At 34.5% G+C, this 26,523-nt stretch overlaps 1 protein-coding gene across 1 annotated transcript; it reads right to left on the minus strand.

Annotated features, from left to right (window-relative positions):
* Positions 1-245: 245 nt before the first annotated feature.
* On the minus strand, positions 246-3,279 carry LOC144343518 (bone morphogenetic protein 1-like). Its single transcript, XM_078006036.1, has 5 exons — positions 3,240-3,279; positions 2,544-2,677; positions 2,006-2,225; positions 1,197-1,351; positions 246-554 (listed from the first exon to the last, which is right to left on the minus strand). The coding sequence occupies exons 1-5, from the start codon at positions 3,277-3,279 to the stop codon at positions 246-248; spliced, it is 858 nt and encodes a 285-aa protein (XP_077862162.1).
* Between the last annotated feature and the right edge of the window lie 23,244 nt (positions 3,280-26,523).

Here is a 26,523-nt window from a genome sequence, read left to right on the forward strand (position 1 = left end):
CATATATCCGCTTTTTACAACAACAGCTATGTATGTTTATACCAGTAACTGAAAATGCATGCGATGTGAGTGTTTAGACAGTCTAGACGCAGCTGGCCCCCTTCCGAGATCACGTTGTGGACGAGAGCGCGAAATTGGTCAGTAGAACCGTAGACGCAATGACGGGAGACAATGTAAGACTAGGGACTGAACCAAGTCTCGTGTCCCTCTCTCGCTCTCAACGAGATATCAGCGGTTATTTCTGTCTAAGGTCTGTTAGAAGCATGAATATTGACGGGTAGTTGCCTGTTGTGAAATATACTGAACATCTGAGTTACATTACGAAGTGTATTACCTAGTTTGGTTGACGTGAGTCGCAGTTCAAATCCACCACCATGGATGGAACTATCGCTGTTAAACATAATGTGAATAGGGGAAACAGTGATCAGTGTATCTGGTATATCAGAACCGCTGCGAGTGACGATAGCACATTCATTATCCCCGGGTGTACTATACACATCACCAATCCACAATATATCGTAATCACGCTCTGTTTCAAATGATTGAAAATCGACCTGTATGTTTAAAAAAATACTAATATATAGGGAAGAAATGCATTGGTAGGCTAGATATAGTATGTACTGACGTAACTATATTAAAGCGGGAGTGTCGTCACCTACGCATGCGTCATGTGGCCAAAGCGTGTCATTGTTTACAAACAAGCGTCTACCCATGAGCCTTTGCGTTCTTAGCGTACGATGTTATCATCGCTTGGTACTCAATTCCCACGCGTGCGCAGGTGACGACCCTCTCGCTTTAAACATTATAATACCGTTCGTTGTCCGTATTTTGAAACGCCGCATTCTAATGTCGATGGGTATCACGTGCGGCCCTGTTATTAGACAACAATAGGGCGGTGTCTCACGTTTGTATAAACAGTTTAAACAACAAGAAATCAGTGTCGTTTTTCATGCGTATGTTCGCATGTCGTGCACTCGTGATCTTCTCTGAAGTAAGTGAGATACAAGCTATTATGTTTTGATAGTCCCATGGTATTATTATGGATATAAAGGGCTCCTCACTAACCATTATTTTATGATAACAAGGTTCGGACAGGGTACTTGCTTAAATAATGGGCGAAACTTTGTCTTTGTTATTGCACACACCACCGTTCTTGCCCTGCCGCAGGTATCATTAAATGGTATGTTATCATTTACCTGTATGTTACACTCAGTATTCTCTGTTGATATCGCCCACATACATGTAACTAAAATTGGATATAACTCCGGATACGACGGTGATGTAATTATTATATTTTCTGTATCGTCAATAGTTAGTTCTCGAGAACAGTTGTAAACAGGAATCATAAAATCTAACATAATATACAAATGAAACATTTTTTCTTTATATATATATATACATATATTCAAGCAAACATGATTAGATGGATGTTAAAAAAATATATAATACAAACCACACTTAACGCATTTAGCAATTATAAAGTTGTGATATTATTGCTATGTATTCTGTTGAAACGAGGTTTTTTTCGCAACGTGCTTATCTGATATACTGTGTGCCCTGAGATTATTAATCTCACCTGTGCCTTCTTGAATAAGATCGCCACGACGATCTATATAGGCTAAACACCAATTATCATGATGGTGAGAAGAAGAAGTGAGTTAAGATTATATAACCAACGCATAAATTGCATAATAACTATGAAAGCGGCATGATTATAGGATTTAATAAAGATTTTTTTGTTATCTGGGAGTTCAATCTTACCTGTATAATTGCTTGTAGTAGCTGTGATTCGGTATTTCGTGAAACAAATAGCATGATGCAATTAATCACAATAATTGTCACACACTGAAGAATAAGAGTGTGTTTTCAAATGTTGCGCGCGCGTTGTGACTGTTTTATTTACTTCTTTTCAAATATTGTATATATTTTTGCAAATATTACACCATGGGTTGTAGAATAAATACAGATAAATAGCAGGAAGTGACGTACAGTTAGATTCCCTTACCCAGCAATGTCGCAGAAAGAAGAATCACAAATCCATGATACTGGAATGAGTTATCGCTCTTAAAAGCAATAAGAACTGGAGACTCAACTATTAGCGGTTCTAGTATGCTGTTGCCGCTATGATAGAGAAACGTTGTATTCATTTCTTGAGGGGTGCTATCGGGGTTTCCAACCCATAAGTAGTCAAATCTTTCCTCCGTTTCGAAGAACAGCAGCTCTATCTATTGTATCCGGAAAAATGACCAAAATGATAATAAATTTGGAAAATTTAAATATATATAATATGAATATAATAAATACATAATTTTTAATCAGTGAATTTTTCTCTTTGGGTGCCATAATTGTTCTAATTTTGTGACATTTTGCTTGCTTTTATATATGTATTTTTTGACAATTTTGGATCAAATGGGCGCAATTCTCCATAGGATACAAGTTTTGATCAACATTCCGAGAAAATATTATTAACAATTTATGTCAGTTCTAAATTTGTGAATATAGATGAAAGTTGTCTTTGGTGCTCACAGTTCTAAGTAACATACTTTGATGTGATCTTCGAGATCTTCAGTCCTCACATGCCATGTACAGGAATGTTTATTTGGATAAAAATCTGGATACTCAGGCGATGTAATATTGATCTCTCCTCCACTGGGAACAATCAGATTCTGATGACAGCCTAAGTATGGAATAATATGTTGATTTTTTGTTACCAATGTGTGTGATTGAATATGAACACATATACCCCAATTCAACGCTATACACTCGCTGATGGTATTGCATTGCATGAGGCAACGTCTTTGATCATAATAATGGCTTGGAGTTGTGTATACAATCACAACAACTATATAGTTGAAAATACCCCTACAACTAAAAACAACTGAAACTATGTGTCAACAAACTAGTGATAACATCATATCTAAACGATGTACACATTCATACTTGTGAACGGGAATTTACAAGTACAAGAACGCAATAACAAACAAACAATCGACAAATGCATATTCACCCGCAAGTACACCATATTTTCAAATTAGTGACAGCTAATTATGGAACCTCAAGAAAGAACGATAACGTATACATATATATTACATGTATTTGGCGAGATCGTTTTTGTTTTTGATATTGATATATACAGGATCATCATGACACCTATGTGTTATCAATTCGTATGTAGACACTATCAATGCATATTCATATTCAGTGCAATGCTATACGTACAATATAAACTGAAATCTCACCATTGTTGGAACTATTTCCTTCCCATGACTCTGTTGACATGTCTCTTACTGACGTATTGTAATTCTCTGTACCGATGCCCGTACTTCCTTCTTATATTAATAATTCCTATGAATGGCAGATAAATATGAAAGACACGTTTTAAATTGTACCAACCACGGACCACAGATACGAGTACACAATTCAAACCGCACATACCATATACATACGAGTATATGATTTAACCCACGCCAACCACGTATTTATGAGTATACGAATTCGACCACAGAAATCATATATACGTGAATAGATAATTTAAACCACACGAACCACATATGCATAAGTATATGATCTAAACAACACCAACCACATTTATATGAATGTATGATTTCAACCGCACAATCACATTTATATGAGTATATGGCCCACATATATATATGTCTGACTTGGACCACACCAATTACATATGTATGTAAGTATGATTTCGACCATATATATACACGAGTATGTATATATGGATATATGAATATATAATTTAAACTTTATGAACCACATACTACGTTGAATGATGGCGTCCATTGTAGTGCGCGCGTAATTTGAATGCTCTACAAGTAACAGGCGTTTTGACAGTTTATACATCATATATATCAGTAAATTCATATATAATACTGTTGTGAATGTATACGGAATGGAGTAAACCATGGCTGATACCAAGAAAGTGGTGAAATCCAACGTTAATGAAGATTTTATATACGACACGCCGAGTATAGTAACAGTGAATAATCCTCCGATGGCTGCCATTCAAGCTGACGAAAATATTCACATCGACTTTATGTACGACTACAAAATAGATAGCTCAGTACCAACCAACATGATATTCAAAACTACGACAGTGAGGCTACCGTTTTGGATCAAAGCAGCGAAAAAAAGATATACAGACGAGTACTGTGAAGAAAAAGATATGATATCGGAATGGAAAGATACTAACGCGGTGGGTAAGATGGCTGTCCTTGTGCTATAGAAAGACCGTAAGGAAAAACAACGCAAATACGTGGTACTAACATTCAATACCAAAGGAGGAATTATGATTCAAGGTGAAAACTTTGCAGACTGGGCAGAAATAGATTATTTAGAGCTAAAAAACGATGTAGCGAAAAAAAATGATTAGCGAAAGTATTGTAAATAAAACAGCGAACAAAGAAACTCGGAAACAAGATGGCGGCACTGATAACGTAACAACATGTGAGTAGACTAACAAAGCAGAAGATATAAACAAGAATAGTGAACAAGGAAATAAACAAGTAAGTGAAGAAACTACAGTAAATGTTGCTACTGATAATAATATGCTATGAAACTGACAAATAGGCTGAACATTCCCACTCCAATTCGTAATACCAATATATGGAATTTTCCAAGACTTAGAAACGTATTTTCCGGAAACTGGTAAAATATCATTTCGTGACTACTCCAAACTTGATATAATCAAATTTAAAAATGAACTTGAAAGTCAGAACTGGTCCGATGTGTATAATAGTAACGATGTTGATAATGTATATGACGCATTCTCTGGCACTTTTTTGAATATTTGTAACAAACATGCCCCTCTCATTACCAAACAAATTGGTTCCCACACTATCCCCAAAAATCCCTGGTTAACTATAGAGTTAAAAAGGGCAATAAATAAAAAAACATAAATTGTTTTCAAAAATGGTTAGATGTAATTATAATGCGGACAGCGCGGCTAAATATAAACGCTATAGAAATTATGTGACAAATGCTCTAAGAGATGCGAAACGTAATTTCTATTCAGAACAGTTTGTTGAATATAATGGGAAAACCGATAAAACCTGGAAAATAATAAATGAAATATTAGGAAGAGGACATTCAAAAACAAAATTACCGGACCACATTGATGTCCATTACCCCGGTAGCAACGTTACGACTACACTGAATGACCAAGATGCAATTGTGAATGGGTTCAATAACTTTTTTACCAGAGTTGGGGTGAACCTTGCAACGAAATCTCACCACGTACATTCGACACTTATAATGCACATGTGACAAATTCATTTTTCTTGTGTGGTACCACGGCTCATGAAGTGTCAGATATATTGAAAGGGTTAGATAAAAAGAAGGCAGTTGGTTATGATCAAATAAGTGCTAAGCTACTCATACATGCAGCGGAGTATATTTCTAAGCCCCTCTCTCACATTATAAATCTTTCATTCTCTTCTGGTTCGTTTCCAAATGCTCTTAAAATAGCAAAGGTTACCCCTATCTTTAAAAAGGGAACTCCTTTTGACACTGGTAATTATAGACCTGTCTCAGTACTGCCCCAATTAAGTAAATTATTCGAGAAAATAATCAACAAACAATTAACTGTTTATTTGAATAAATTCAATATATTTTATTCCAAGCAGTACGCTTTAGAGAAAAATTTAGTACAAAACTCTCTGTTATAGACCTAGCACAAAAAATATTAGATGAAATTGATAAAGGGAATGTAGTTCTTGGAGTTTTCTTAGATCTTAGAAAGGCGTTCGACACTGTTAATCACTCAATTTTATTTAGAAAATTATCTGGATATGGTATTCGAGGCCTACCTTTGGACTTGATCGAGAGCTATTTACAAAAAAGGGAACAACATGTAAGTGTGAATGGTGTAACATCAGACTCGCTTCCAATAATATGCGGTGTTCCGCAAGGGTCTGTACTTGGTCCTACTTTGTTTCTTCTTTATGTAAATGATATAGCATTATCATCCACGTACTTTGACATCCGTCTGTTTGCAGACGACACCAGTCTATTTCATACATTTCAATCTGGGAACAGTATTAATCTACACTATGTTAATGAAAAGTTAAATCAAATAGTTGACTGGTGCGACTGCAATAAACTGACAATAAATACTAACAAAACTGAATATATACTATTCAGAGGTAAAAATACAAAAGTAGCGACTTTTGGGAGTTTGACAATTAGAAACCAAAGCATTAGTGAGGTAAAGTGCACTAAATATGTTGGTGTGCTGCTGGACCACAATTTGAATTGGAAAAAACATATTGATCATGTGATGAGCAAAATAAGTGTCAAAGCAGGTATCATATATAAATTAAGAAAAATTGTTCCAAGGTCAACTCTATTATTATTGTATAACTCATTTATTTTGCCACATATTTCATATATGTTAGAAACCTGGGGAAATGCCTATAAAACTCATTTACATCCAATACTAATTATTCAAAAACGAATTGTACGTACTATTTCTGGTTCACCTCCTTTTTCACATACTCTCCCATTGTTTAACAGCTGTAATATACTTGATATATACAAACAACACCAGTTCCAATTAGCCCTTTTCGTTTTTGATAGTATTCGTGGACATTTTCCTAATTCTATATCCCAACTCTTTCAGCATGTACCCAAAACTTATCATACTAGGTTTCAAACCAAAGGAAATTTAATAATTCCAAAGTACCGTATTAATGCAGGTCAACATTCTATTAAAAATACTGGCCCCAAGCTATGGAACCAGCTACCACAGAATATAAAAGACATTACATCAAGGAAATTATTTAAGTTAAAAATGAAAGAAAAATTAATTGAATAATAATAATAATAATAATAATAATAATTATTATTATTATTATTATTATTATTATTATTATTATTATTATTATTATTATTATTATTATTATTATTATTATCGTTATCGTTATTGTTATTGTTATTATTATCATTATTATTATTATTAGCTTCATTTACAGGTTCAGGTTATTATAAATCACCCTCAAAGATAGTGTAATTCATTTGCTTTTTGAGGAATCAGACTAGATTAGCCAACGGCTATTTCTGGTTCCTATTTTACCTATTTATAATTGATTCTTGTTTTGTAAACAACAAGTGTACATTATTAGGTAAAATAAAAATATTTGATTGATTGATTGATTGATAATAAACCAATACAAGCCATAGTAGAAAGACATTACAGTGGTCTAGAAAAGCGATTACATGAAACAGAGGTCTGTGTTGACGAAGTATAAAAACAAACAACAGAGCTTTTGCAGTTGAAGAATATGGTAACTGATGAATTCAGGGCAATTCATGATAGCCTGAAATCCATGAAGGCATTTCAAATAAATCCAAGTACTTGCAAGCATAATGATAAAAAATATCAGGACTTGAAATCAAACATTTCATTTTTGTCAGCTGAGAATAATAGACACCTTAACTTTTTTGACATGGAACATTCAAGGTGTTGAACAAAAATTTCATGACATGATTTCTTCATTTGATTTTGTAGCTTTAGGTGAAACTTGGTTAGATTTAGTAGATGATTTTTCTTCAGGTGAATTTAGTTATTTTCGTAGCGACAGAAAAAAAATTAGCAAAGAGAAATTCGGGTGGGGTAGTATTTTTATTCAAAAATAAATTCAATAAGGGTATTTCTAAATTGCAATCCTCCATGAAAGATACAATTTGAATAAAGTTGGATAAGGTTTATTTCAATCTGGAAAAGGATATTTATATGTGTGCGACATATTTTCCGCCAGAAAATTCTTCCTTATATAAAAATAATCCAAATACCCTCTTTGAAGACATTGAAAAAGAGATCATTAACAATTCAGTTGATGGGGATGTAATTATAATGGGAGACTTGAATGCACGATCAGGAAAACTAGATGATTATATATCAGATGACACTATTGACCATATTCCATTTCCAAATATTTATAAAATGGATCACTTTGGAAAAAGACTCAATAAGGATAACACAATTAATTCATATGGTAAAAAGCTTATTGATCTTTGTTTGTCAACTGATATGAAAATAGTGAATGGGAGAAAAATAGGAGATTTATATGGGAATTTTACTTGCCATGCATACAATGGCTCCAGGCTGGTTGATTATGTAATCGCACAAACAAACTTGTTTCCTAAAATCCAGTACCTGAGAGTGCATTCAATGACCCATTTGTCTGATCACTGTTCATTGTCATTTTCACTGACAGTGAAAGATAAAATCAATAATGTTGATTTAAACACAGGGTTAAAACCATTTCAAGACAAATATATGTGGGACTCATCCTCAACTGAAAAATATAAAACAGCTCTACAAAATCCATCTATCAGCTCAAAATTAACCCAATACTTTCACATGAATTACATGAAGATCCGTGGTACATCGTGGCCATTGTAAACTCGTTCTTACAATTAAATAAATACAACATTAGTATATTAGGCCCATTTTATATGATATTTCAATCGTGTGCATGCGACGCAAAACCTAATATATTGTCAAATATTTTGATTTAAATTATTTCCATGGGATAGCAAATTTAGTATTTTTTGTCAAATTTTTAATTCATTATCAGTATCAGTGTGCTTAAAATTCGCGAATTAACATTATGACATTTTACGTCAGTCAAATAACGGTCAAATAAATACGTGGAATCATTAATTACCTGGCGTAGAATTGGAAATTACTCCAAATAAACAAATGTATAATTGGTTATTGATGAAATAGCAGGGCGCCACCAGACGGTCAGGCTTAGTAAGTGCTTCGTGTTTCTCTCATGAAGTTGACGCTGATTGTGCACAAGGGAAGCCGCTCATCCCGCCATTGAATGGCGACACATCGTATATGTGGTGTTTATAAAGGACGTGCAGATGATCCGTGGTTCATCGTGACCAATAATAAAATGATTGGTTGTCCAACTGTGGGCGTGTCTTTTATTTCTGTGCTAAATGTGAAACACCAAAGTCCCGCCATTTATTTCTCATGGTTGTTCGACCATAGTTGTCTGCACCAGTATCGCGAGTTCTAAGTTTGGTTTACTATGTTGGTAAAACCGCGCAAATTCATTTTACCGCCACTTTACAGCGGTTTTCATACAGACACCAGTTAATTCCGTTACCCAATGGCTGAAACAATTTAACATCTACCAGACACGCCCCAAAACAGATGACGAGATTTGACAGGATCGGCCAATGCGCTTGCGTATAAAACAGCTGGTACTAATATCCTAATATCCTAATTTCCTAATAACTTATTTTGCACTCGTACAATGTAAAATACATATTTGATTAGGTTGGTTGGCCATCAAGTACCATCCTATGGCACCCAATTCATATATCACTAATACCATAGTACAGGGTTATGTTAACAACGAGTCAAAAATAAGACTAATATACTAAATTTGTATTTAATTAATTGTAGGGATGAGATTACATTGTGAAATGGCCACGATGTACCACGAATCCATGACGGATGATATTGATGATGCTGTCTTGGGGTTGAATGAGATTATTTACAGTGCAGCTGACCTATCATTAAAAACGGGTCCCAATAATAAGAAAAATATGAAAAAAATTAAAAAAAGGTCAGAAAATAAAAAGTGGTATGACAAGTCATGTTATATTTTAAGACGTGAGATTATTGGTATGGGTAAGCTTCTAACTAAGTACCCCAGGGAACCCTATGTTAGAAATAGATATTTCCAGTTGAAGAGAGATTATAAAAAAATAGTTAAACGCAAAAAAGGGATTATAAAGAGGAACTTCTAAATAAAATTATAGAAGTTGAGAAAATGATCTTGAGGAATTTTGGAATACAATCAAGGAGTTAAAAACTAATACTAGTAGTACATTACCCTCCAATAGTGATATCAGTAATAGTATTTGTGTAGAAGAATGGGTGAAACATTTTTCAAATCAAAATGTTAAGTACTGCAATGACAGCTCATTAGATACAGAAATAAATGAGTTGGAAAATAATGCAACTATCAATGAATTAAATATTAATATTAGTACAGATGAAATTATTAAGGCTATTAAACAGCTTAAAAAGAAAAAAAATCCGCTGGTAAAGATAGAATCATAAATGAAATGATTATTTATGGTCAATCAGTTCTGTTAGAGCCAATTAACAAATTGTCCAATGATATTTTTAATGCAAACAAGTTTCCGGATAGTGGGCGTACTAGTACCATTAAACCTATTTTTAAATCGGGTGATAGAAATAACCTAAATAATTATAGAGGGATAGCTCTTTCAAGCTGTTTAGCCAAATTATTTACATCTGTACTAAACAAACGTTTGCATAATTATGTGGAGGCAAACAATATTTTGAGCCCTTGTCAAACTGGATTTAGGCCTGGGTAAAGAACAACTGATAACATGTTTATTCTTAAAACTGCCATTGACAAATATATCAACAATACTGAGAATAAAAAAAAGGTGGTAAACTATTTGTTGGTTTCGTAGATCTTAAAAAAGCCTTTGATAGTGTATGGCATAAAGGGCTTTATTATAAAATGCTGAAAAACCATATTAATGGTAAATTATATAATGTAATTAAAAATATGTATGATATTACTGAACAGTTCTGTTAAATCACTCAGAGGTGTCAGACAAGGTTGTAACATTAGCCCCATATTGTTCAATCTTTTCTTAAATGATTTTCCAGATAAATTGGATGAGACATGTCAGCCTGTTAAAATTGGAAAGTCATCAATAAGTAGGCTATTTTATACAGATGACTTAGTATTACTCTCTGAAACAGAGGAAGGGTTACAAAATTGTTTTACTAAGCTACATTCCTATTGCACTGATTGGAATTTGGAAGTAAACACTTCCAAAACCAAAGTAATCATCTTTAACAAAAATGGCAGGTTGCTCAATCATAAATACAATTTTTATTATAATAATATAGAAATTGATATTGTCAGTAGTTATTTAGGTATGGAGTTTTAGCCAAATGGAAAGTTTGATTCGGCAAAAGAAAATTTATATAAAAAGGCAGTCAAAGCATTTTTCTTTATTAAAAAATCTCTTTGTGGGTCTACCAAAATTAATATAAAAACTTGGCTGAATGTCTTTTATCATGTTGATAGGCCTATATTAACATTATTATTATTGGCTGTGAGATTTTGGGGGGATAGAAAAGTATACAGACAAAACAGTCATTGAAAAAATTAACATAAAATTGTGCAAACTACTCCTCCAAGTTAACCAGTCTGCAACAAATTTTGCTGTAAGTGGAGAACTGGGTAGACTTTCACTGTCAGTATTTCTTCATAAAATGATGATAAAATACTGTGAAAGACAAGTAACCTGTAGAATGCTGGGGGGGGGGGGTAATATTTTTATATTGATTTTTTGTTTCATTTGCAGAAAATAGTTACCAAACAATGAGAAATCTATAGGATTGGATATACCTCTCAGCTGGGTTCACATGCATAGTTCAAGACTGCCTAACCGGTGCTTACACCAGGATGTAGTTACAGCACCTAGACAGTATGTGGTTACAGCTTTATGTTCCGAGTAATCGCAAGAAATTGACATTACATTAGAAAATAAAAAAACTGGCACTCCCATGCAATTAAAAGCAGGTGAAATTCCTGGGATTGAAACATAGATTTTAAAGTCACTGATGTAGGCATTGAATACCTTCAAGTTGGCATAAAGACGAGATAGTTTATTTAATCAGTGCTGAACTAGAAATTATAACTAAGTTCGTTGTCATATAATTTATTTCAATTTCTTCTGAAGTCAAATAGAATACACTGGTGAAAGGATGTTTTGGGGGTGTAGTTTACATTGTGTATGGAGTGGTAGGGTTGGGTGTCATATAATTTGTTCATTTCCAACTCTCATGAAGTCACATAGAATTTCACTTTATTTTCGATGAAAAGTTTTCAAGCATTTACGTGTGAATCCAGTTTTCACTGTGCTGTGTCAAGTTTCAATAGAGTATAAGGGAAATTGCATTTTCACTGGAATTTATTTTAGCGGAAAAATGTTTACAGTGAAAATGAATTATTCCACATTATTACATATGTACTGCAGTTTATTTTGATTCGTCCCGGAAATCAAAATCGGTATTTCCACACCCCATATGCAAATGACGTCTGAGAGCAAATAAAGTAGTCTATTCAAGAGTAGCGTTTTTCGAAACATAGCAGAAATAAACAATATTTAGAAGTACGATACTTTACTCTTGGGTACATGAATATACATGCCGAGTGTAATGAAATTTGAACAACAGTAATCGTACTTCTAGGCAGTCGCTTACTTTGACTAAAACTAATTTGCATATCACCCATGCAATAGTGCTTTTGGTATTTTCACGGTCAATATGCAAATGAACATGGTAATGGCGATCCGGATTGTCCTAAAAATCGCTTTTGTGTCTGTGTGTGTGTGATTTCCAGTGTTTTTCATGTATCAATTCTTCTGTGATTGTTTTGGCTTGGCCGATTTCGCTCACACCTTCACCCTAGTTATTAGGAAAAATCTGAAAAAATTGTACCCACCGTTGCCATAGCAACAGCCCCCCAAAAAACTGATTTTTGGATAGCTTTGCGCTAAATGTATCTCATACAAATTTATGATACAACACCTCAGACAGAGCTCATTCTACTCAGATTGAGTGTGGGCACAAAGATACTATTTGTAAAATCTGAAAACAAATTCTGACCACCGTTTCCATGGCAACAGCCAAAAACTGATGTTTTGAATACCTTCACGCCAAATGTATCACACCCTACGATTAAAAAGCACGGACGTAGCTCATTCTACTGAGCTTGAGTGTAGGCAACAATTTACTGCTTTTTATGTCTATTTTCATCACCGAAAAAATTTACCCCAACGTTGGGGTAACTTTTCACCAGCAACAGCTATTAATTCCTCTGTGAGATTTTTTTTGGCTTGGCTAATTTTGTTCATAGTTGACAGGCAGGTCGTACCGTCATTAATTAGAAAAACAATCCTGGCCCACAGCTACCATGGCAACAGCCAAAAACTGTTTTTGAATACTTTCGCCCCAAATTTATTACCTTCTACCAGTCTTGAAATAGCAGTGTTCAAATGATCATGCCTTTTATTTTCTCTACGTTGCACATCGGTAAGAGATCACCGGCGCCGACATTGTTACGCTGTATCAACATAATCTCAACGCAACTTTGAACTTTGAATGAAATGTAAATGCTGCCTTCAATCTAGAAAATACTATCGCAAAACGGTTGGAAATAATACATTTAACGGCAGAATACGTCCTAGCAATACAATAAAGTGACTTCTAAAGACTGAATGTTTTTTTGCTAGCTTCGTATATGGTGCCCGGTTTTAGTTATAAACCGATGTTAGCTTCACTTTTATGTCCTACCATGGCATGCGCAACAGCCGAAAACATATTACTTATTTGTTGAGCGGAGCGGATCACCAACCAGCCTACCGGCTTGTTTTCATTGGCAAAATCGTTCAGCAACATTTTTGGCATATTATGTGTACATCATATAAGATACTACATTTGAGAAAACTTGATGTATGTTGACTGAGTTTTATAAACCCCGATGGGCTCTCATAAGATCCACCCGCAGTAAAATTAGCGATTTCCATGGAGATGCAACCATCAACATCAAAGTACCCGGAGGTTTCTGCTGGCGACGATGCGGCGTTACTCAGTTCCAAATAAAGATTACCAACGCCAAATGAGCAACATTTTAACCGGTAATCAAGATTCATTCAATCCACGGCTAACAAGCATCATCGCAAGCGAAGTTGTAGCGTGCAGCTCAGCGACGACCGCTGACGATGTAAGTCATCCCGTCAGTGGAGTACCACAGTAGCACGGCATGATTGCCTTCACCATTGTATTCAAACGAATCACGTGGTGTGCCGTTCTCCTTCAAACCAGGGATTCGATCAATAGGGGAGTTTCGGTAAAAAAACACATCGCAAATTTGCAAATTCAACATTTTCAAAACAATATACTAAAACAGAAATGCTCAGCGCTGCAAAGGATACATATTACTTTTCAGTATACACATCTCTGTTGATACTATCCCTCATATATTCTACTCCCAATTATTCCTGCGTAAAATGGACGAGCCTCTTTTCATATTGACATTCAGAGTAAAATCACATGACAGGCTGTTAAAATTGGCTATTGCATACTCTTTCGCCGGTCTGTTATTCAAGCAACAATGCAGATTTCCCAGTGGGAGTGAAACTATTCGACTCTGCCATTAAAAAATAGGGGTGTTTTCAGCAAAAAACGAATAACCCTGGAGTGCACACAACACACTGAGTTTCGCAACAAATCGTGCATTATTTACAGCAGCAGAATACCACAGAAATATAAGACAAAACATGAAAACACTATATATTGTATTTCGGCCTGAACCCGCTCTATTACAATTCCAGAAATTACCCCCATATGTGCATCCATTTTCCACCTCGGTATCCCCATCCCCTGAAAACAAACTCTTAATACCACGCTGAAGCGTTTGGTAAACACACTTTAATTCACGAGGCAATGTCCTACAATATCGACAACAAAACAAAGTGGGCAACAACAATCAGTCAAATAACTGGTGTTATAATATACATGATTACTGGAAAGGGGATGGTAAAAGTGTGAAGGGAGTTTTGGAAAAAATAGAAGATGATTACTCAAAAAAGTGGAAGAGTGACATTAATTTAGAAAAATCTGATTCAGGGGAGCTCAACAAACTCGCACCTACAGGAAGTTTAAAACAAACTTCAAAATGGAAAAGTATTTGATGGATGTAAATAATTCAAAATATAGAAAATATATTTGTAAATTAAGAATTAGTGACCATTAGCTTATGATTGAGAAAGGGGGGGGGGGGGTATACTAGACCAAAAACAAAACTGGAAGACAGAATCTGCACTAGATGTGACAATAACTCAGTTGAGGATGAGTACCATTACATTATGGACTGCCAACAGCACAATGGAATGAGGCAGAAACTTTTTACAGATTTACATAAGTATAATCCTAATTTTACTGCAATGGATCATTCTGATATATTTATTTACATTATGACAAACTGCCACATTAAGCTTGGTGTGTTTATAATGCAAACAGGTGTGTATTAATAATGGTAAAACATCTGATTCTGTATTACTTTGTAATTGCCTTTTAATTAATCTGTTATTTTAATTTTGTTTACTGAGTTTTTTGATTATCCTCTTCAATTTTTGTTTTTATTTTACTTGACTATGTTCATCTTATATAGAAAGAATAATGTCAATAAAGTTATCTTATCTTATCTTACTATTTCTACTACTAGACAACATAGTGAAAAGATGATGTATGCAATAGTAATAAGAAATACCAAATTTGCATTGACTTCTAATATTGATCTGCTCCTCCACATAATGCTTAATTAGTTTAATACATTCCGCAAGATAATCAATGTTCATGACATTTAAATCGGGTTGTTCAATACCCCAGTTTCATTTTTTGTACATATTTAGTGTATGTCAGCCATAATATGTTGATGGAATGATTTTTTCTTTCCCTTAATTAACTATTAGCATTGCAACAAAAGATTTAACGTTACATAAAAGCACGTGTTATTTAACTTACCATCGACAGGAGAATCAGTGCTTTTTGATGCGTCCTTGCTTATCCCAGAACCACTGCTATTATATCCTGGGAATTAAAATATTTTAAGTAATATTATAAATAATATTTGTTAGGAGGAGTGTGAAAAATAGCGGCCGAGAGAGCTGCGAAGATCACTATGCGTGTAATTCGGGATGTGTTCCCGTTATTTTTGTGGAATACAGAACTATTTGATGTGGGTTTTACTGTCAAACATTAAACAAGTTGCTTTGTTGAATTATAGACATGAATATAGAACATGAATATCCACATTTGGGAATGGAATCGCCCGCGAGTATAGCCAAGTTCTAAAGAAGACATGACGTCTTCTTGCCGATGGTTCTTTGTTAAAATTCAGAATAGTTGTCAATATCGATATTCATTACGTTAGCTCATACTACTACGTGATCACCATATGGAATTGTAACTCTTGATTTTGAGTGATTGCTATGTTTTGACCCCAGGGTTGCGTGATGTTGATCGAATGCTGCAGAATATTGTTGGTCACTAATACATATGATAATGTATTTTACTTTCGACATCTATAGTGCCTAACAAGATCATATATATGCCTTAAAATGTAAGTAGAAATACGAGACGAGTAGCCACATGAAAATGACGTGTGTAACATCATTAAAATAATTTTATTCGTCATTATTAACATTATTAACATTTAACATTATTCGTCATTGAATTACGAACATAGCATTACTTACAGCCAGTGTGGTGTGATGTACAAGATGATCCATGACACTGAACAAATATGACAAAATCTAATCAACCGAAAACAAACAAGAAGAATACTTAATAAGTTAAGTTAGTACCTTCTTTTAGTATGAAGAGTGGAATGGATGAAATGATAGTTCCAACAATCGCAATAATAATCACAGCTATAGTCTTTTTCTTGTTCCTTGTCAGACAGCATGCTTCTCGATTTGGCTAAAAATCCATTGTGAGATCCGTAAATAACAGTTACTTCAATAGCACGTTACTCAAAATTGCATTGTGCAGTCTAGTCACAATCTACACGTTTCTACATATAGTTTTTTTACACAAAAACAGCAATCCACCTGATGAAAAGATAACACGATTTGGACAATACGATTTTGAATAACATTTAACATATTTGCGATACTCACCATTGTCGGCGAAGCTGACCATGACGGAGACACTACATTGTCCATTAGAATAATATTAGTTATATTAGAAGACGCAATTTTATATATACATTAATTGATTTAATGTTTTTTTAATGAACCAAGCAGTAATTCAAATACTATTTTGAGATAACGATCTGACCTATGAATATTTAACAAACCAATACTGGTATAAATTACTGATAAATTAACCTTACTGTAGGTACAACACATATGAATACATTAAAATATACGAGAGCCTCATAATAATCTGATTGCTCTTCTGTATAATATGTGAATGTTAATAAACAGCACTGGAACGCTAACATATCGCGATGATGTACATTAGTTTCCCTCGATTTATCACGAACAAACGATGAATAACTTATACTAACATTTTCTGTGGAGATTCAAGTAACTACGTTTTATTGTTTTAGACAGTTCTCAGGCAGCTAAAACACATCATACGTTACAAGAACAAGTCTTTCTGAAAATATCTAGGTCGATTTTCACATTTGTGGTTTCAGATTAAAGCTTTTATATATAGGAACACTTTTGATTTATACATATCAATCTTGATTCTGAATTTGCATCATAGAGGGCGTGTTGTAACATAAATGTATGCTGATCTGCTGTTTTTTTCTTTTGAACCAAAAGGTCTATTTCAACAACTAATGATTACGTAAACATTACATGATTATACAGTGACACGCTTTTGAAGTACTAAATTGTCCCTGCCTTGTACCCAGCGTATTCTCTGGTTTCATTCCTACTAGGTGCGTGTTATGATAACATAAGCATTATTAAGTTGTGCAAGGCACTATGGTGGATAGTGTTGTTAAAAGGAAGTTGGTACGCTCCGCTGCGAGACGGCCCTTCTAAAGCTTAATCGTCTTCGTGATGATGAAAAGCTGAAGTCTGAGTTTTCTTTAGATAAAATAAATGACTCTGCTTTCTTGCGTTTCGAATTGATCGACGATTGATAAACTGTATGGTGAAATTATTTGACACACGCGGAAATAATTTCATTCAATCAAAGGTAACTATGTATTTAAAGTGCGTACCCGGATGGAATAATTATGTAAAAGAACATGCTTTTCTGTTATGGCGTAACAATGATAGCCCTAGGCAGGACCATTTTTTGATTTAATGCGAAAAACTCGAGCTAAATTTGAACATGTTTTGCTAATAGTCACCTTGATAAGTTCAAAAAGTTAGCACAACTTTCATTATCAATTCATGGATACAATGGCCGTACGAACGTTACTAATATGTGCATGTATATACCGTCTCCTCGCAGTAGTATTATTGTTCGTGTCTCGTGTTTCTAAATTTTGTTAGTGATTATTTATATATATGAGTTATTTCGAATACATTAAGCAATGATTGTTGTGACATAAAGTGGCGAAAACATGGTGAGTTTTCAGGCATGGTGATATATATGGGTGGATTTCATTTTGCATTAATATACGATGGTATTGAGGCTGTGGTCTAAATTTATCAACAAAAGTACAAGAATTCTGAATGGAAATTCATATAATTATGGTGTCAGAGTCCACAAGTAAATGGACAATGGATAATATTTAAAGTAATAATGACATCACTGTAGATGGGAAGGACATTGAGGAAGGACTTATCACAGGTATAATCAATGATGACCAAGATACATATTTGCCCTGCTGCAGGCAAATAACATAGTGCAACTTATGTTATAATTTCAGGCAAGTAGAAAGGTATCAGTCACATATTTGTGCCTTTTAGGATAATCATATTACCATGGTTGAGCTACTTCTCCAATTTCCCAAAGTCATTGCATTGCATAGACCTATTTACTTACGATGGTTGCCAGTGTATATTATTGATTCAAATCAGCTGTTTTCTGCTCATTAAAAAAGTATATCGTAGATGTTTCCTTGGTAATCATGCGATACATGCGTTCAGCTAACCCTACTAGTGTATGTCTCTTGAACAGTCCATAAATCTGTACTCAATGTCTAAAGGTCGGATCATTGGTATAAGTCTGAATCCTAGTATGTTGGAGCACTGGCTCTTGAGTATTCATGAGTGAACAACAACAGCAACAACAAGAAATGTGTGACATCCAAAACATCGACCAAGGATATCAAAGAAGCAGCAACAAGAAGAGTGGAGAGGGCTGAGAAAGCTGACCTCGATCTTCACATCTGGGTTGATGATAAATCATTTTATCATCAATGAATTTTTGTTGAATACCTTGTGCCAAATAGCTGGAAGTATTATTGTCAGATCAAGAAGAAGCAATGACACACAATAATACTGCTTTATGCTGAGCATGTATCAGTATCTGTAATTTGACACATTGTTGTTCAGTAAGCTGATGGGGCCATCATAATGGCATACATACATCGATTGCCAGATGAAATATTTATAATAGACGCTTTCACAGTAGGCTATTTTTGATTGACGATGTTGATTATAGAGCAATATTTATTCCTTTTGATATACATACATTTATTATGAACTATATTAATCATATATTTTTGTGTTACTGACAAAAGAAAACATTAAACAGTAAAGATTAAACGTGTCATGTAAATTGCTCACTAAGAAAAAAACTATTATATTTGAAAATCATTATAATTTCAATAATTTATTTTTAGAGCGATGAATGTAGCTACAATTCTTTTATACCTAAACACAGTTTATTGTTAATGCATATCTGAATTATATTTTGAGACACAGAAGTTGGCAAACTTTTACAATGATGCAAATTCAGCGGAATTAGTCACATGAATGACACCCTTATAGTTATATATACAATCATCAAAGTCAATATCCAACTATGTAAATTAATAATATAAAATAATTCTTGCGCAGTATGTTCAAAACGTAATTTATATATAAGTGAAAAGAAAATTATGAGATTGTGATCCTACAAAGTATTATGCATACACATATATCATTAAAGGGCGGCAGTCGTCACGCCGCGTCGTGATCGATATGGGACTCATAGCGACGTATACAACGCGTGTAAAAAACATTGTTTATTTACATGAAATTCGAACACGCGCTGCGCGACGACCACCGTGCTTTAACCCGAATTGTATCGAATCCATGCAAGCTATAAGACTAGCAATGACGAATTTACTTCCACTTCTGTGATTCTACATATCATGAACAACGAACCATGCGGGAGACATCCACGAATAGTAAGCTTTTTAAAATGACAACGAACCTCAAGGAAATTATTCTTTGATGACAAATTAAGATAAAACTATTTTAAATTTAATAACGAAACACGGCACCAGAAAGTGTTATCTGTTTTGGTGATAAAGTATTATTCATATAATTCTGTCTCAACTGAATGAATAACATGGTTGTGCAGATCAGGTGTACACGGAACAGGTTTATACATATTATTTCGCGAAGTGAGCTTTATCGATAACATGTGTATATAGAATTTGAAATTAATGAATTTCCAGTCAATGAGCAGCTCCATTCTGTTGGTTTGAGAAACGATGCATAGCGAAACAGCTTATTCACGATAAAACATCATCGGAATGTTGTTCAATGATAAAGCAATTGTTATTTGACATGGACTGAAAATAGTTCAACTTTGAATAATGTTTCGAGTCACTATGACCAGCGGTGACACACGAACCGTGCCATCTTGAATCCCGCTCATCTTGCGCGTGAACTAATAACTTCCACAGTTCACACGCTTCGACGTTCTATAGTTAAGTCGGTTTTATTTTCATTCAGTCAATCAATAATGTATTCAGCTGCGCTCGCTCGCCATGCATTGCCTGCAACATATTATAGGTAAATTTGAACTCGCTGCGTGTTTCCCAACCATTATGAGCGACACGTTTATGCACGCGTACAAGTCGCCATTTTAAATTGTAGAGCGCGATAGGTTGTGGAAAAACAAATGTTTTGTGTCAAAACAAGATGCATACGCGGCACAACGACCACCACCTTTTCATATAATTGTATCATGTCAACAAGGTATGAGACTGGTAACCCGTTAATGGTTACTTTCAGCGACGCGTAATGACACACAGCAAATAAACAAAGATCTTATCCAATTATACATGTTTAACAATCAAAGACAAATTATTTATAGCTGAGATGTGATTACTTTATCGGAGTGAATTGAAGATTGTTACTCAGATATTTATTTATTTGATTTAAAAACACAGCTGTAAATTCTTATTATTTCAGAGCATGTTTTTGCATATTTTCGAAAAAATATTAGGCTTTGGAGCAAAATATAGTTTCACTGATTATTGCCATAAATAGGAAAAATATTCGGTGTAATGGAAAAAGTTTATAATATAATTTGTAATCAACACACTTCCATAAAATTAACATAAAATTAACTAAATGAAGAGACAAAACAGTAAACCTGGAATAAATAATAATAAAATAACCATTAACATTAATATTAACTGGTCATCAAACGGTTCTTTTAACATGAATTTGCTGCATAATTATATTTTTTTATATTCTTTGAAACGAGATTAATTTTATGTAAACACCTTCCAAATATTGAGTCCAGCTTGACCATGACCATGACCATTTTATGACGTCATTACCACAGGTTATTCGCAATAATGTATAAGGCCCCGTACCATGCACAGGAAAAGAGTACAAATATATATCTCCAAAACTACAATATTCACCTCATATTAATACAACAAAATGACAAGATTCAAAACGGCACATTATAAGATTAATTTACAGTACATACAGAATGGAGCGGTTAATGTATGTTTCAAGACGCAAATAAAACAGCATGGTGAGACTATAAGCGTGAGACAAACGTAAATCGTAAACACTGTAAAGCAATAATCACGGTACGTTGAAACCCATAAAAAATGAACAAATAGCATAAGATACTATATATCAACCAACATATCAAGCATATATGTCTGTTGAGCATAAATAATCCATTTTCTTCTTACGTCGACTACATCTATTGCGGAGTGTCGCTGTTATTGTGCTGGTTCATTACTGTAATCACAAATAACGGTAAGATTGAATAGTAGTGATTGTGATGATATAATTGTGAAGTACAATGTACAATACCAACATTGAGATACTATCGCCCAAACAATCACAATGCAGAAGCGTCAATATACTGTATATGACAATCAATGTTTGCTAAGACCATTCTAAGTCATGGTTTTAGCAAATATTGTCTCAACCAAGAAATATAGAATGTAAGTAATCTAAGTCGGAATTACGCGTTTCAATAATTGTTTCCAACATGGAAATCTGTGAGCAGAAAGTATAATGAAATGGCATACAGTATGAAATGCAAATACTAGTACCTGGACGTTAGGCGCAGTTCAAATCCAGTATTTTGCCGACTTTCATCACTTGTGAATACCATACGAACAGAAGGTGCGAACTATCAACGTATCGGGAATCGCTGCGCCACCGTGGTATAAATAGACGTTCTCTCCATCATCCGGGACATTGCCTACTTCACCAATCCATAAAGTGTCAAATACTGGCTCAGTGTCAAATGTCAGAAATTCAATCTAATTCGAATCAGTGAATATATGTTAGAAGAGTTTACCTACGATCATGCAGAAAGCAAAGATGCATTATTTTTGTTTTGATATCTTGCAAAGAAATTATTTTGCATTTCGCCCTGTTTTGCTGTTTAATCCGGTTTGATCGAGATATGATCACAATTATCTATGCAATTAGTATTTGTACCTGTATGTTATATGCATTATCCTCAGTACCAATGAACCATGTACATACAACATTTATTGGGTATACTGCTGGATAATCAGGTGTGGTTACTAATATATACCCACTTTCAGGAACAGTCAATTGACTACCACATGTATCATTTGCGATAACTTATGTATTGAAAACAACAACACAGTATTAACATGCAGTAGAGTACAAATGAAATGTAATCAGTGAAGTAAACAAGCAATTCGTGTAATGTATTCCCAACACTTCATTGTAATGTTATATATTCTATCTACGCATGTTCATTTACTTTGGCTTACCGAATCTGGATTATGGGTGAATACTGGGATTGATTTTGGTGGCTCTGTCAATGCAGATTTAACTCTGATTGGCACAAGTGATTTGTATGCAGTTGAAGTGCATTCAGGCATAATAGCTATTTGTTATACTGGAGCACAATGTGATTATAGTGGCAAAAGTAAAGGTGTGTAATTATTACATTGTTGTTTCCATACATGCTGTGTATCTTGTAGTTGTTTAATGACATCGACATTAACTCAATGTGCAATATTGTCCAATATTGTTGGGTAGTGGAGCATGATAATGCCGACTTACACTGACTTTGTAATATCTCTGTTACCACTTAAAACATATTTTTAATTAATACCAATTATTGGAAATAAGAGGCATAAACGTAATTGTTTTTATTATGCAATATTTCATATTGTTCTAGAGTTTCGACTGATACGAGATTTAAGCATTTCAGATTTTTGAATATTTTAACTATTCTGCCAATAATAACTACATCGTGATCATTATTCATTTTGTTTACTTAGGTCCAGCTACACTTCTGGTTGGAATCAACAACAATTTATACATGCGTGATAAAAGTAACAATGAAGTCCCTATATTAGATTTCAGTGTGATTTTATATATTATGGTGATGACAGATGGTTCATTTATCGCTGTGGATACAAGTAACGAGCTAGTGGGAAAGTTACAATAAATACTCTGGGATGACCTGAGAAAATACCAAACTCTTGTTGTGTGATTAGTGCAGACCACGCGAACAAAAACATTATTAGTCTAGTAGCCAATTTGGATAAGGGCCCTAGATAATGAATTCGTGGTCCCCTCCTGGCAGCTTTATTTTGACCAGTGTACATGAAAGTACATTTCTTATCCTAATTATTTTTGGTGGATGCCAGAAAAATATTGAATATTTAATGAGTTATGACACTTTTGACCCTGCCCCTCATTTCATCAAAATGAATGGTTTTGTGAAAAGGCATGCTAGTGTTTATTTGTATTTTCTTCTCCTGTGGCTTCACAAGTGTTTTACCAAATCTTAATGGAGTAGTTTGAAGTTTTCTAATATACAGTTATGAAACATTAGTAATTTAGGTCAAAGTTCACATAACTGGCGGCCATTTTGAATTTTTAGCTAACAACTACATATGATCTCCGATGAACACAAATGTTACCAAAACCAACCATTAAGAAATACTAACAGACGTGTTCATTATTTTTTTCATCTTGCATCTTGAAATCTACACTCAAACTATAAATTACTCTTGAGTGTGATTATTCTTCTCCATAATAGGATCGGACTATTTCTACATTTTCGAGCATTGTCAAAGACATTATCAATACCAGGGAGTGGATAACTTGGGGTCAGTGAGATACACAGCCTTGTTTATAGTCATGAAGCCAAGATTCCATGCAAATCTCATCTCGTAGATTTAAATATGTGGAACATAATTCTAATGAGTACGCGAATGGACGCAGATACGCGCGTTTGAACAAAATTGCGATTAATATAATTTTTCGCTCCAGGAGATTTTGATTCTTTAACCTAAACAAGGTCCATATTTTTGCACAATATTTAAACTATACATTTTGTCATTTAATGTGATTCATAAGGATTTCTACCAACAGGGTTGATAATTGCCAAGATCGTTCAGTAGCTTTACATTCAGTTGCCTTTGTTATCTACCTTTGATAATACTCATCCAACAAGAAATCTCACCATTTCCCAGTTAGCTGGATTTTCAGTGAATACACAAAGACAATAGAAGTATATTGTAGATGATTTTCTGTATATCAGGTAGGTATTTATTTCTATTGAAAAAATGAACTGTTCACAATCTTTATATATTAGATACACATTTATAGTTAGCATTGAAGATAACAATGTTTACACAATGCTGCAAACGAAGAAGAATGTCCTAAAACATATTACACGATTTCTGCTTTGTCAGGTCTTCAGAAACCTCTGACAATTACCATACAGTCTGTGAATTACCAACAAGATGGAGGGACTCGCACCAATAGGACAAGCTTCCCCTGTTAAAAAAGCTAGAAAGTCAACAGATTGGTCAAGATGTATTTTTTGTCAAGGTAAAAGTAAAACCTTACGATGTGGTACTATTTACGGTGTGAAAAAGGTAAAAGCTGCCATAGAAATCAGGTGTGATGAAGAGCCATCAAAGCGTTGGAAGAAGATATTGACAATCTTCTTGAATATGGGACAAAATAGCACAAAGATTGTTACTCAACTTTCACGAGTCAAGAAAAGCTCAATCGCATTAAGCAGAAACAGTCTCATCTCCATTATCGAGTTCAAGTGAACATAATCCAATTAGGTTCACTCGATCTGCTCTAGAATCTAAGTGGCAAAACTGTTTGAACTGACAAATATACGAGATAGGTATCGACAAATCCTATGCACATTTAATGTGGAAGCACACAACTACAGGTCTGGTAGAGTAATAAGCGTCTTCTACAGCATTATGGTACACTAATTTCCTTCCACAGACCTGAATCAAGAAACAAAAGTGAGCTTGTTTTTGCCAGTGACAGTATCACCGGAAGTCCTCAACAGAGGTTACTGCAGATGCAGTGTTAAATGTTGATGCACCAGTGCTTGACATTGATGACAAGACTGCTGCTCTTATTAGAGCAGCACTTATTCTGAATGCAGAAATAAAAGAGGTAAAAGGCTTTCAGAACATACCACCAGATCCAGAAGATATTAATGTTTCTGAAATGGAGAACCAAGTAGAATCTTGCCTTTTGCTCTTTCTTCAGTGGCTGGTCGCAGGAACTAGTAATTCCAAGTTGATGGACCCTCCGATTTCTGCAGCGGACGATCGCTCTAAGCGTGTTCTTGCCATTGGTCAAGACATAGTCTATGTGACATCTAATGGTGGCAAATATACCTCAAAACATATTGCAGTTGCTAATGCCATCGACCACATAACCCGAAGCCGAGAACTTATTACATTGCTGAATAGTCTTGGACATTGTGTATTATATGACCAATTGCTTCGAATCGAAACTTCTATGGCAGAAACACAACAGGTAACTGAAGAAGAAGTAATTGTTCCTTCCAATGTACAGGCTGATGTGTTCACACAAATCGCTGCAGACAACAATGACTTCACTGAGGAGACTGTAGACGATAAAAATACCACACACTGTACCAATATGATAGTAATACAGCGAAAGAGCAATAATCCATTATTATCTGGTAGTTTCATTGATAACTTTTATGTGCGTAAAAGGTCTTTAGATACAGTCAAAGAACCTAATGTGAAAATGTATTTACCGCCCCGAAGACGGCCATGCCCAGTGCTACAGTCTAAAAATGTAACCTGGTTGTCCAGAACCATGCATCCTGAGAAATTATCCCTAGATGAAGCATGGATTCTGTTTAGAGCACTACCTACTAAACTAATAACACTTGAAACAGATGGTGATGCAGATATGAGAGAACAGCAATATATTCCTGGATGGACTGGCTTTAACGTGAAAGCTTCCTCGCACTCGCCAGTGTTATCTGTCATAGGTTATTGCCCTGTGATCAATGCATCGCCAACACAGTATGATGTTGTGTACACCGTGCTGGACAAAATTACTAGACATATTGGACAGACACACACTATATTAGTTTTAGACCAAGCAATTTACTGTAAAGCCATGGATGTAGTTCTTGAAAAGAAAAATGAATTTCAAAATGTTGTATTGAGAATGGGCTCATTTCATGTATTGCTTGCA

The sequence above is a fragment of the Saccoglossus kowalevskii genome, chromosome 14 (assembly GCF_978046115.1).
Source record: "Saccoglossus kowalevskii chromosome 14, keSacKowa6.1, whole genome shotgun sequence".
Lineage (NCBI taxonomy): Eukaryota > Metazoa > Hemichordata > Enteropneusta > Harrimaniidae > Saccoglossus > Saccoglossus kowalevskii.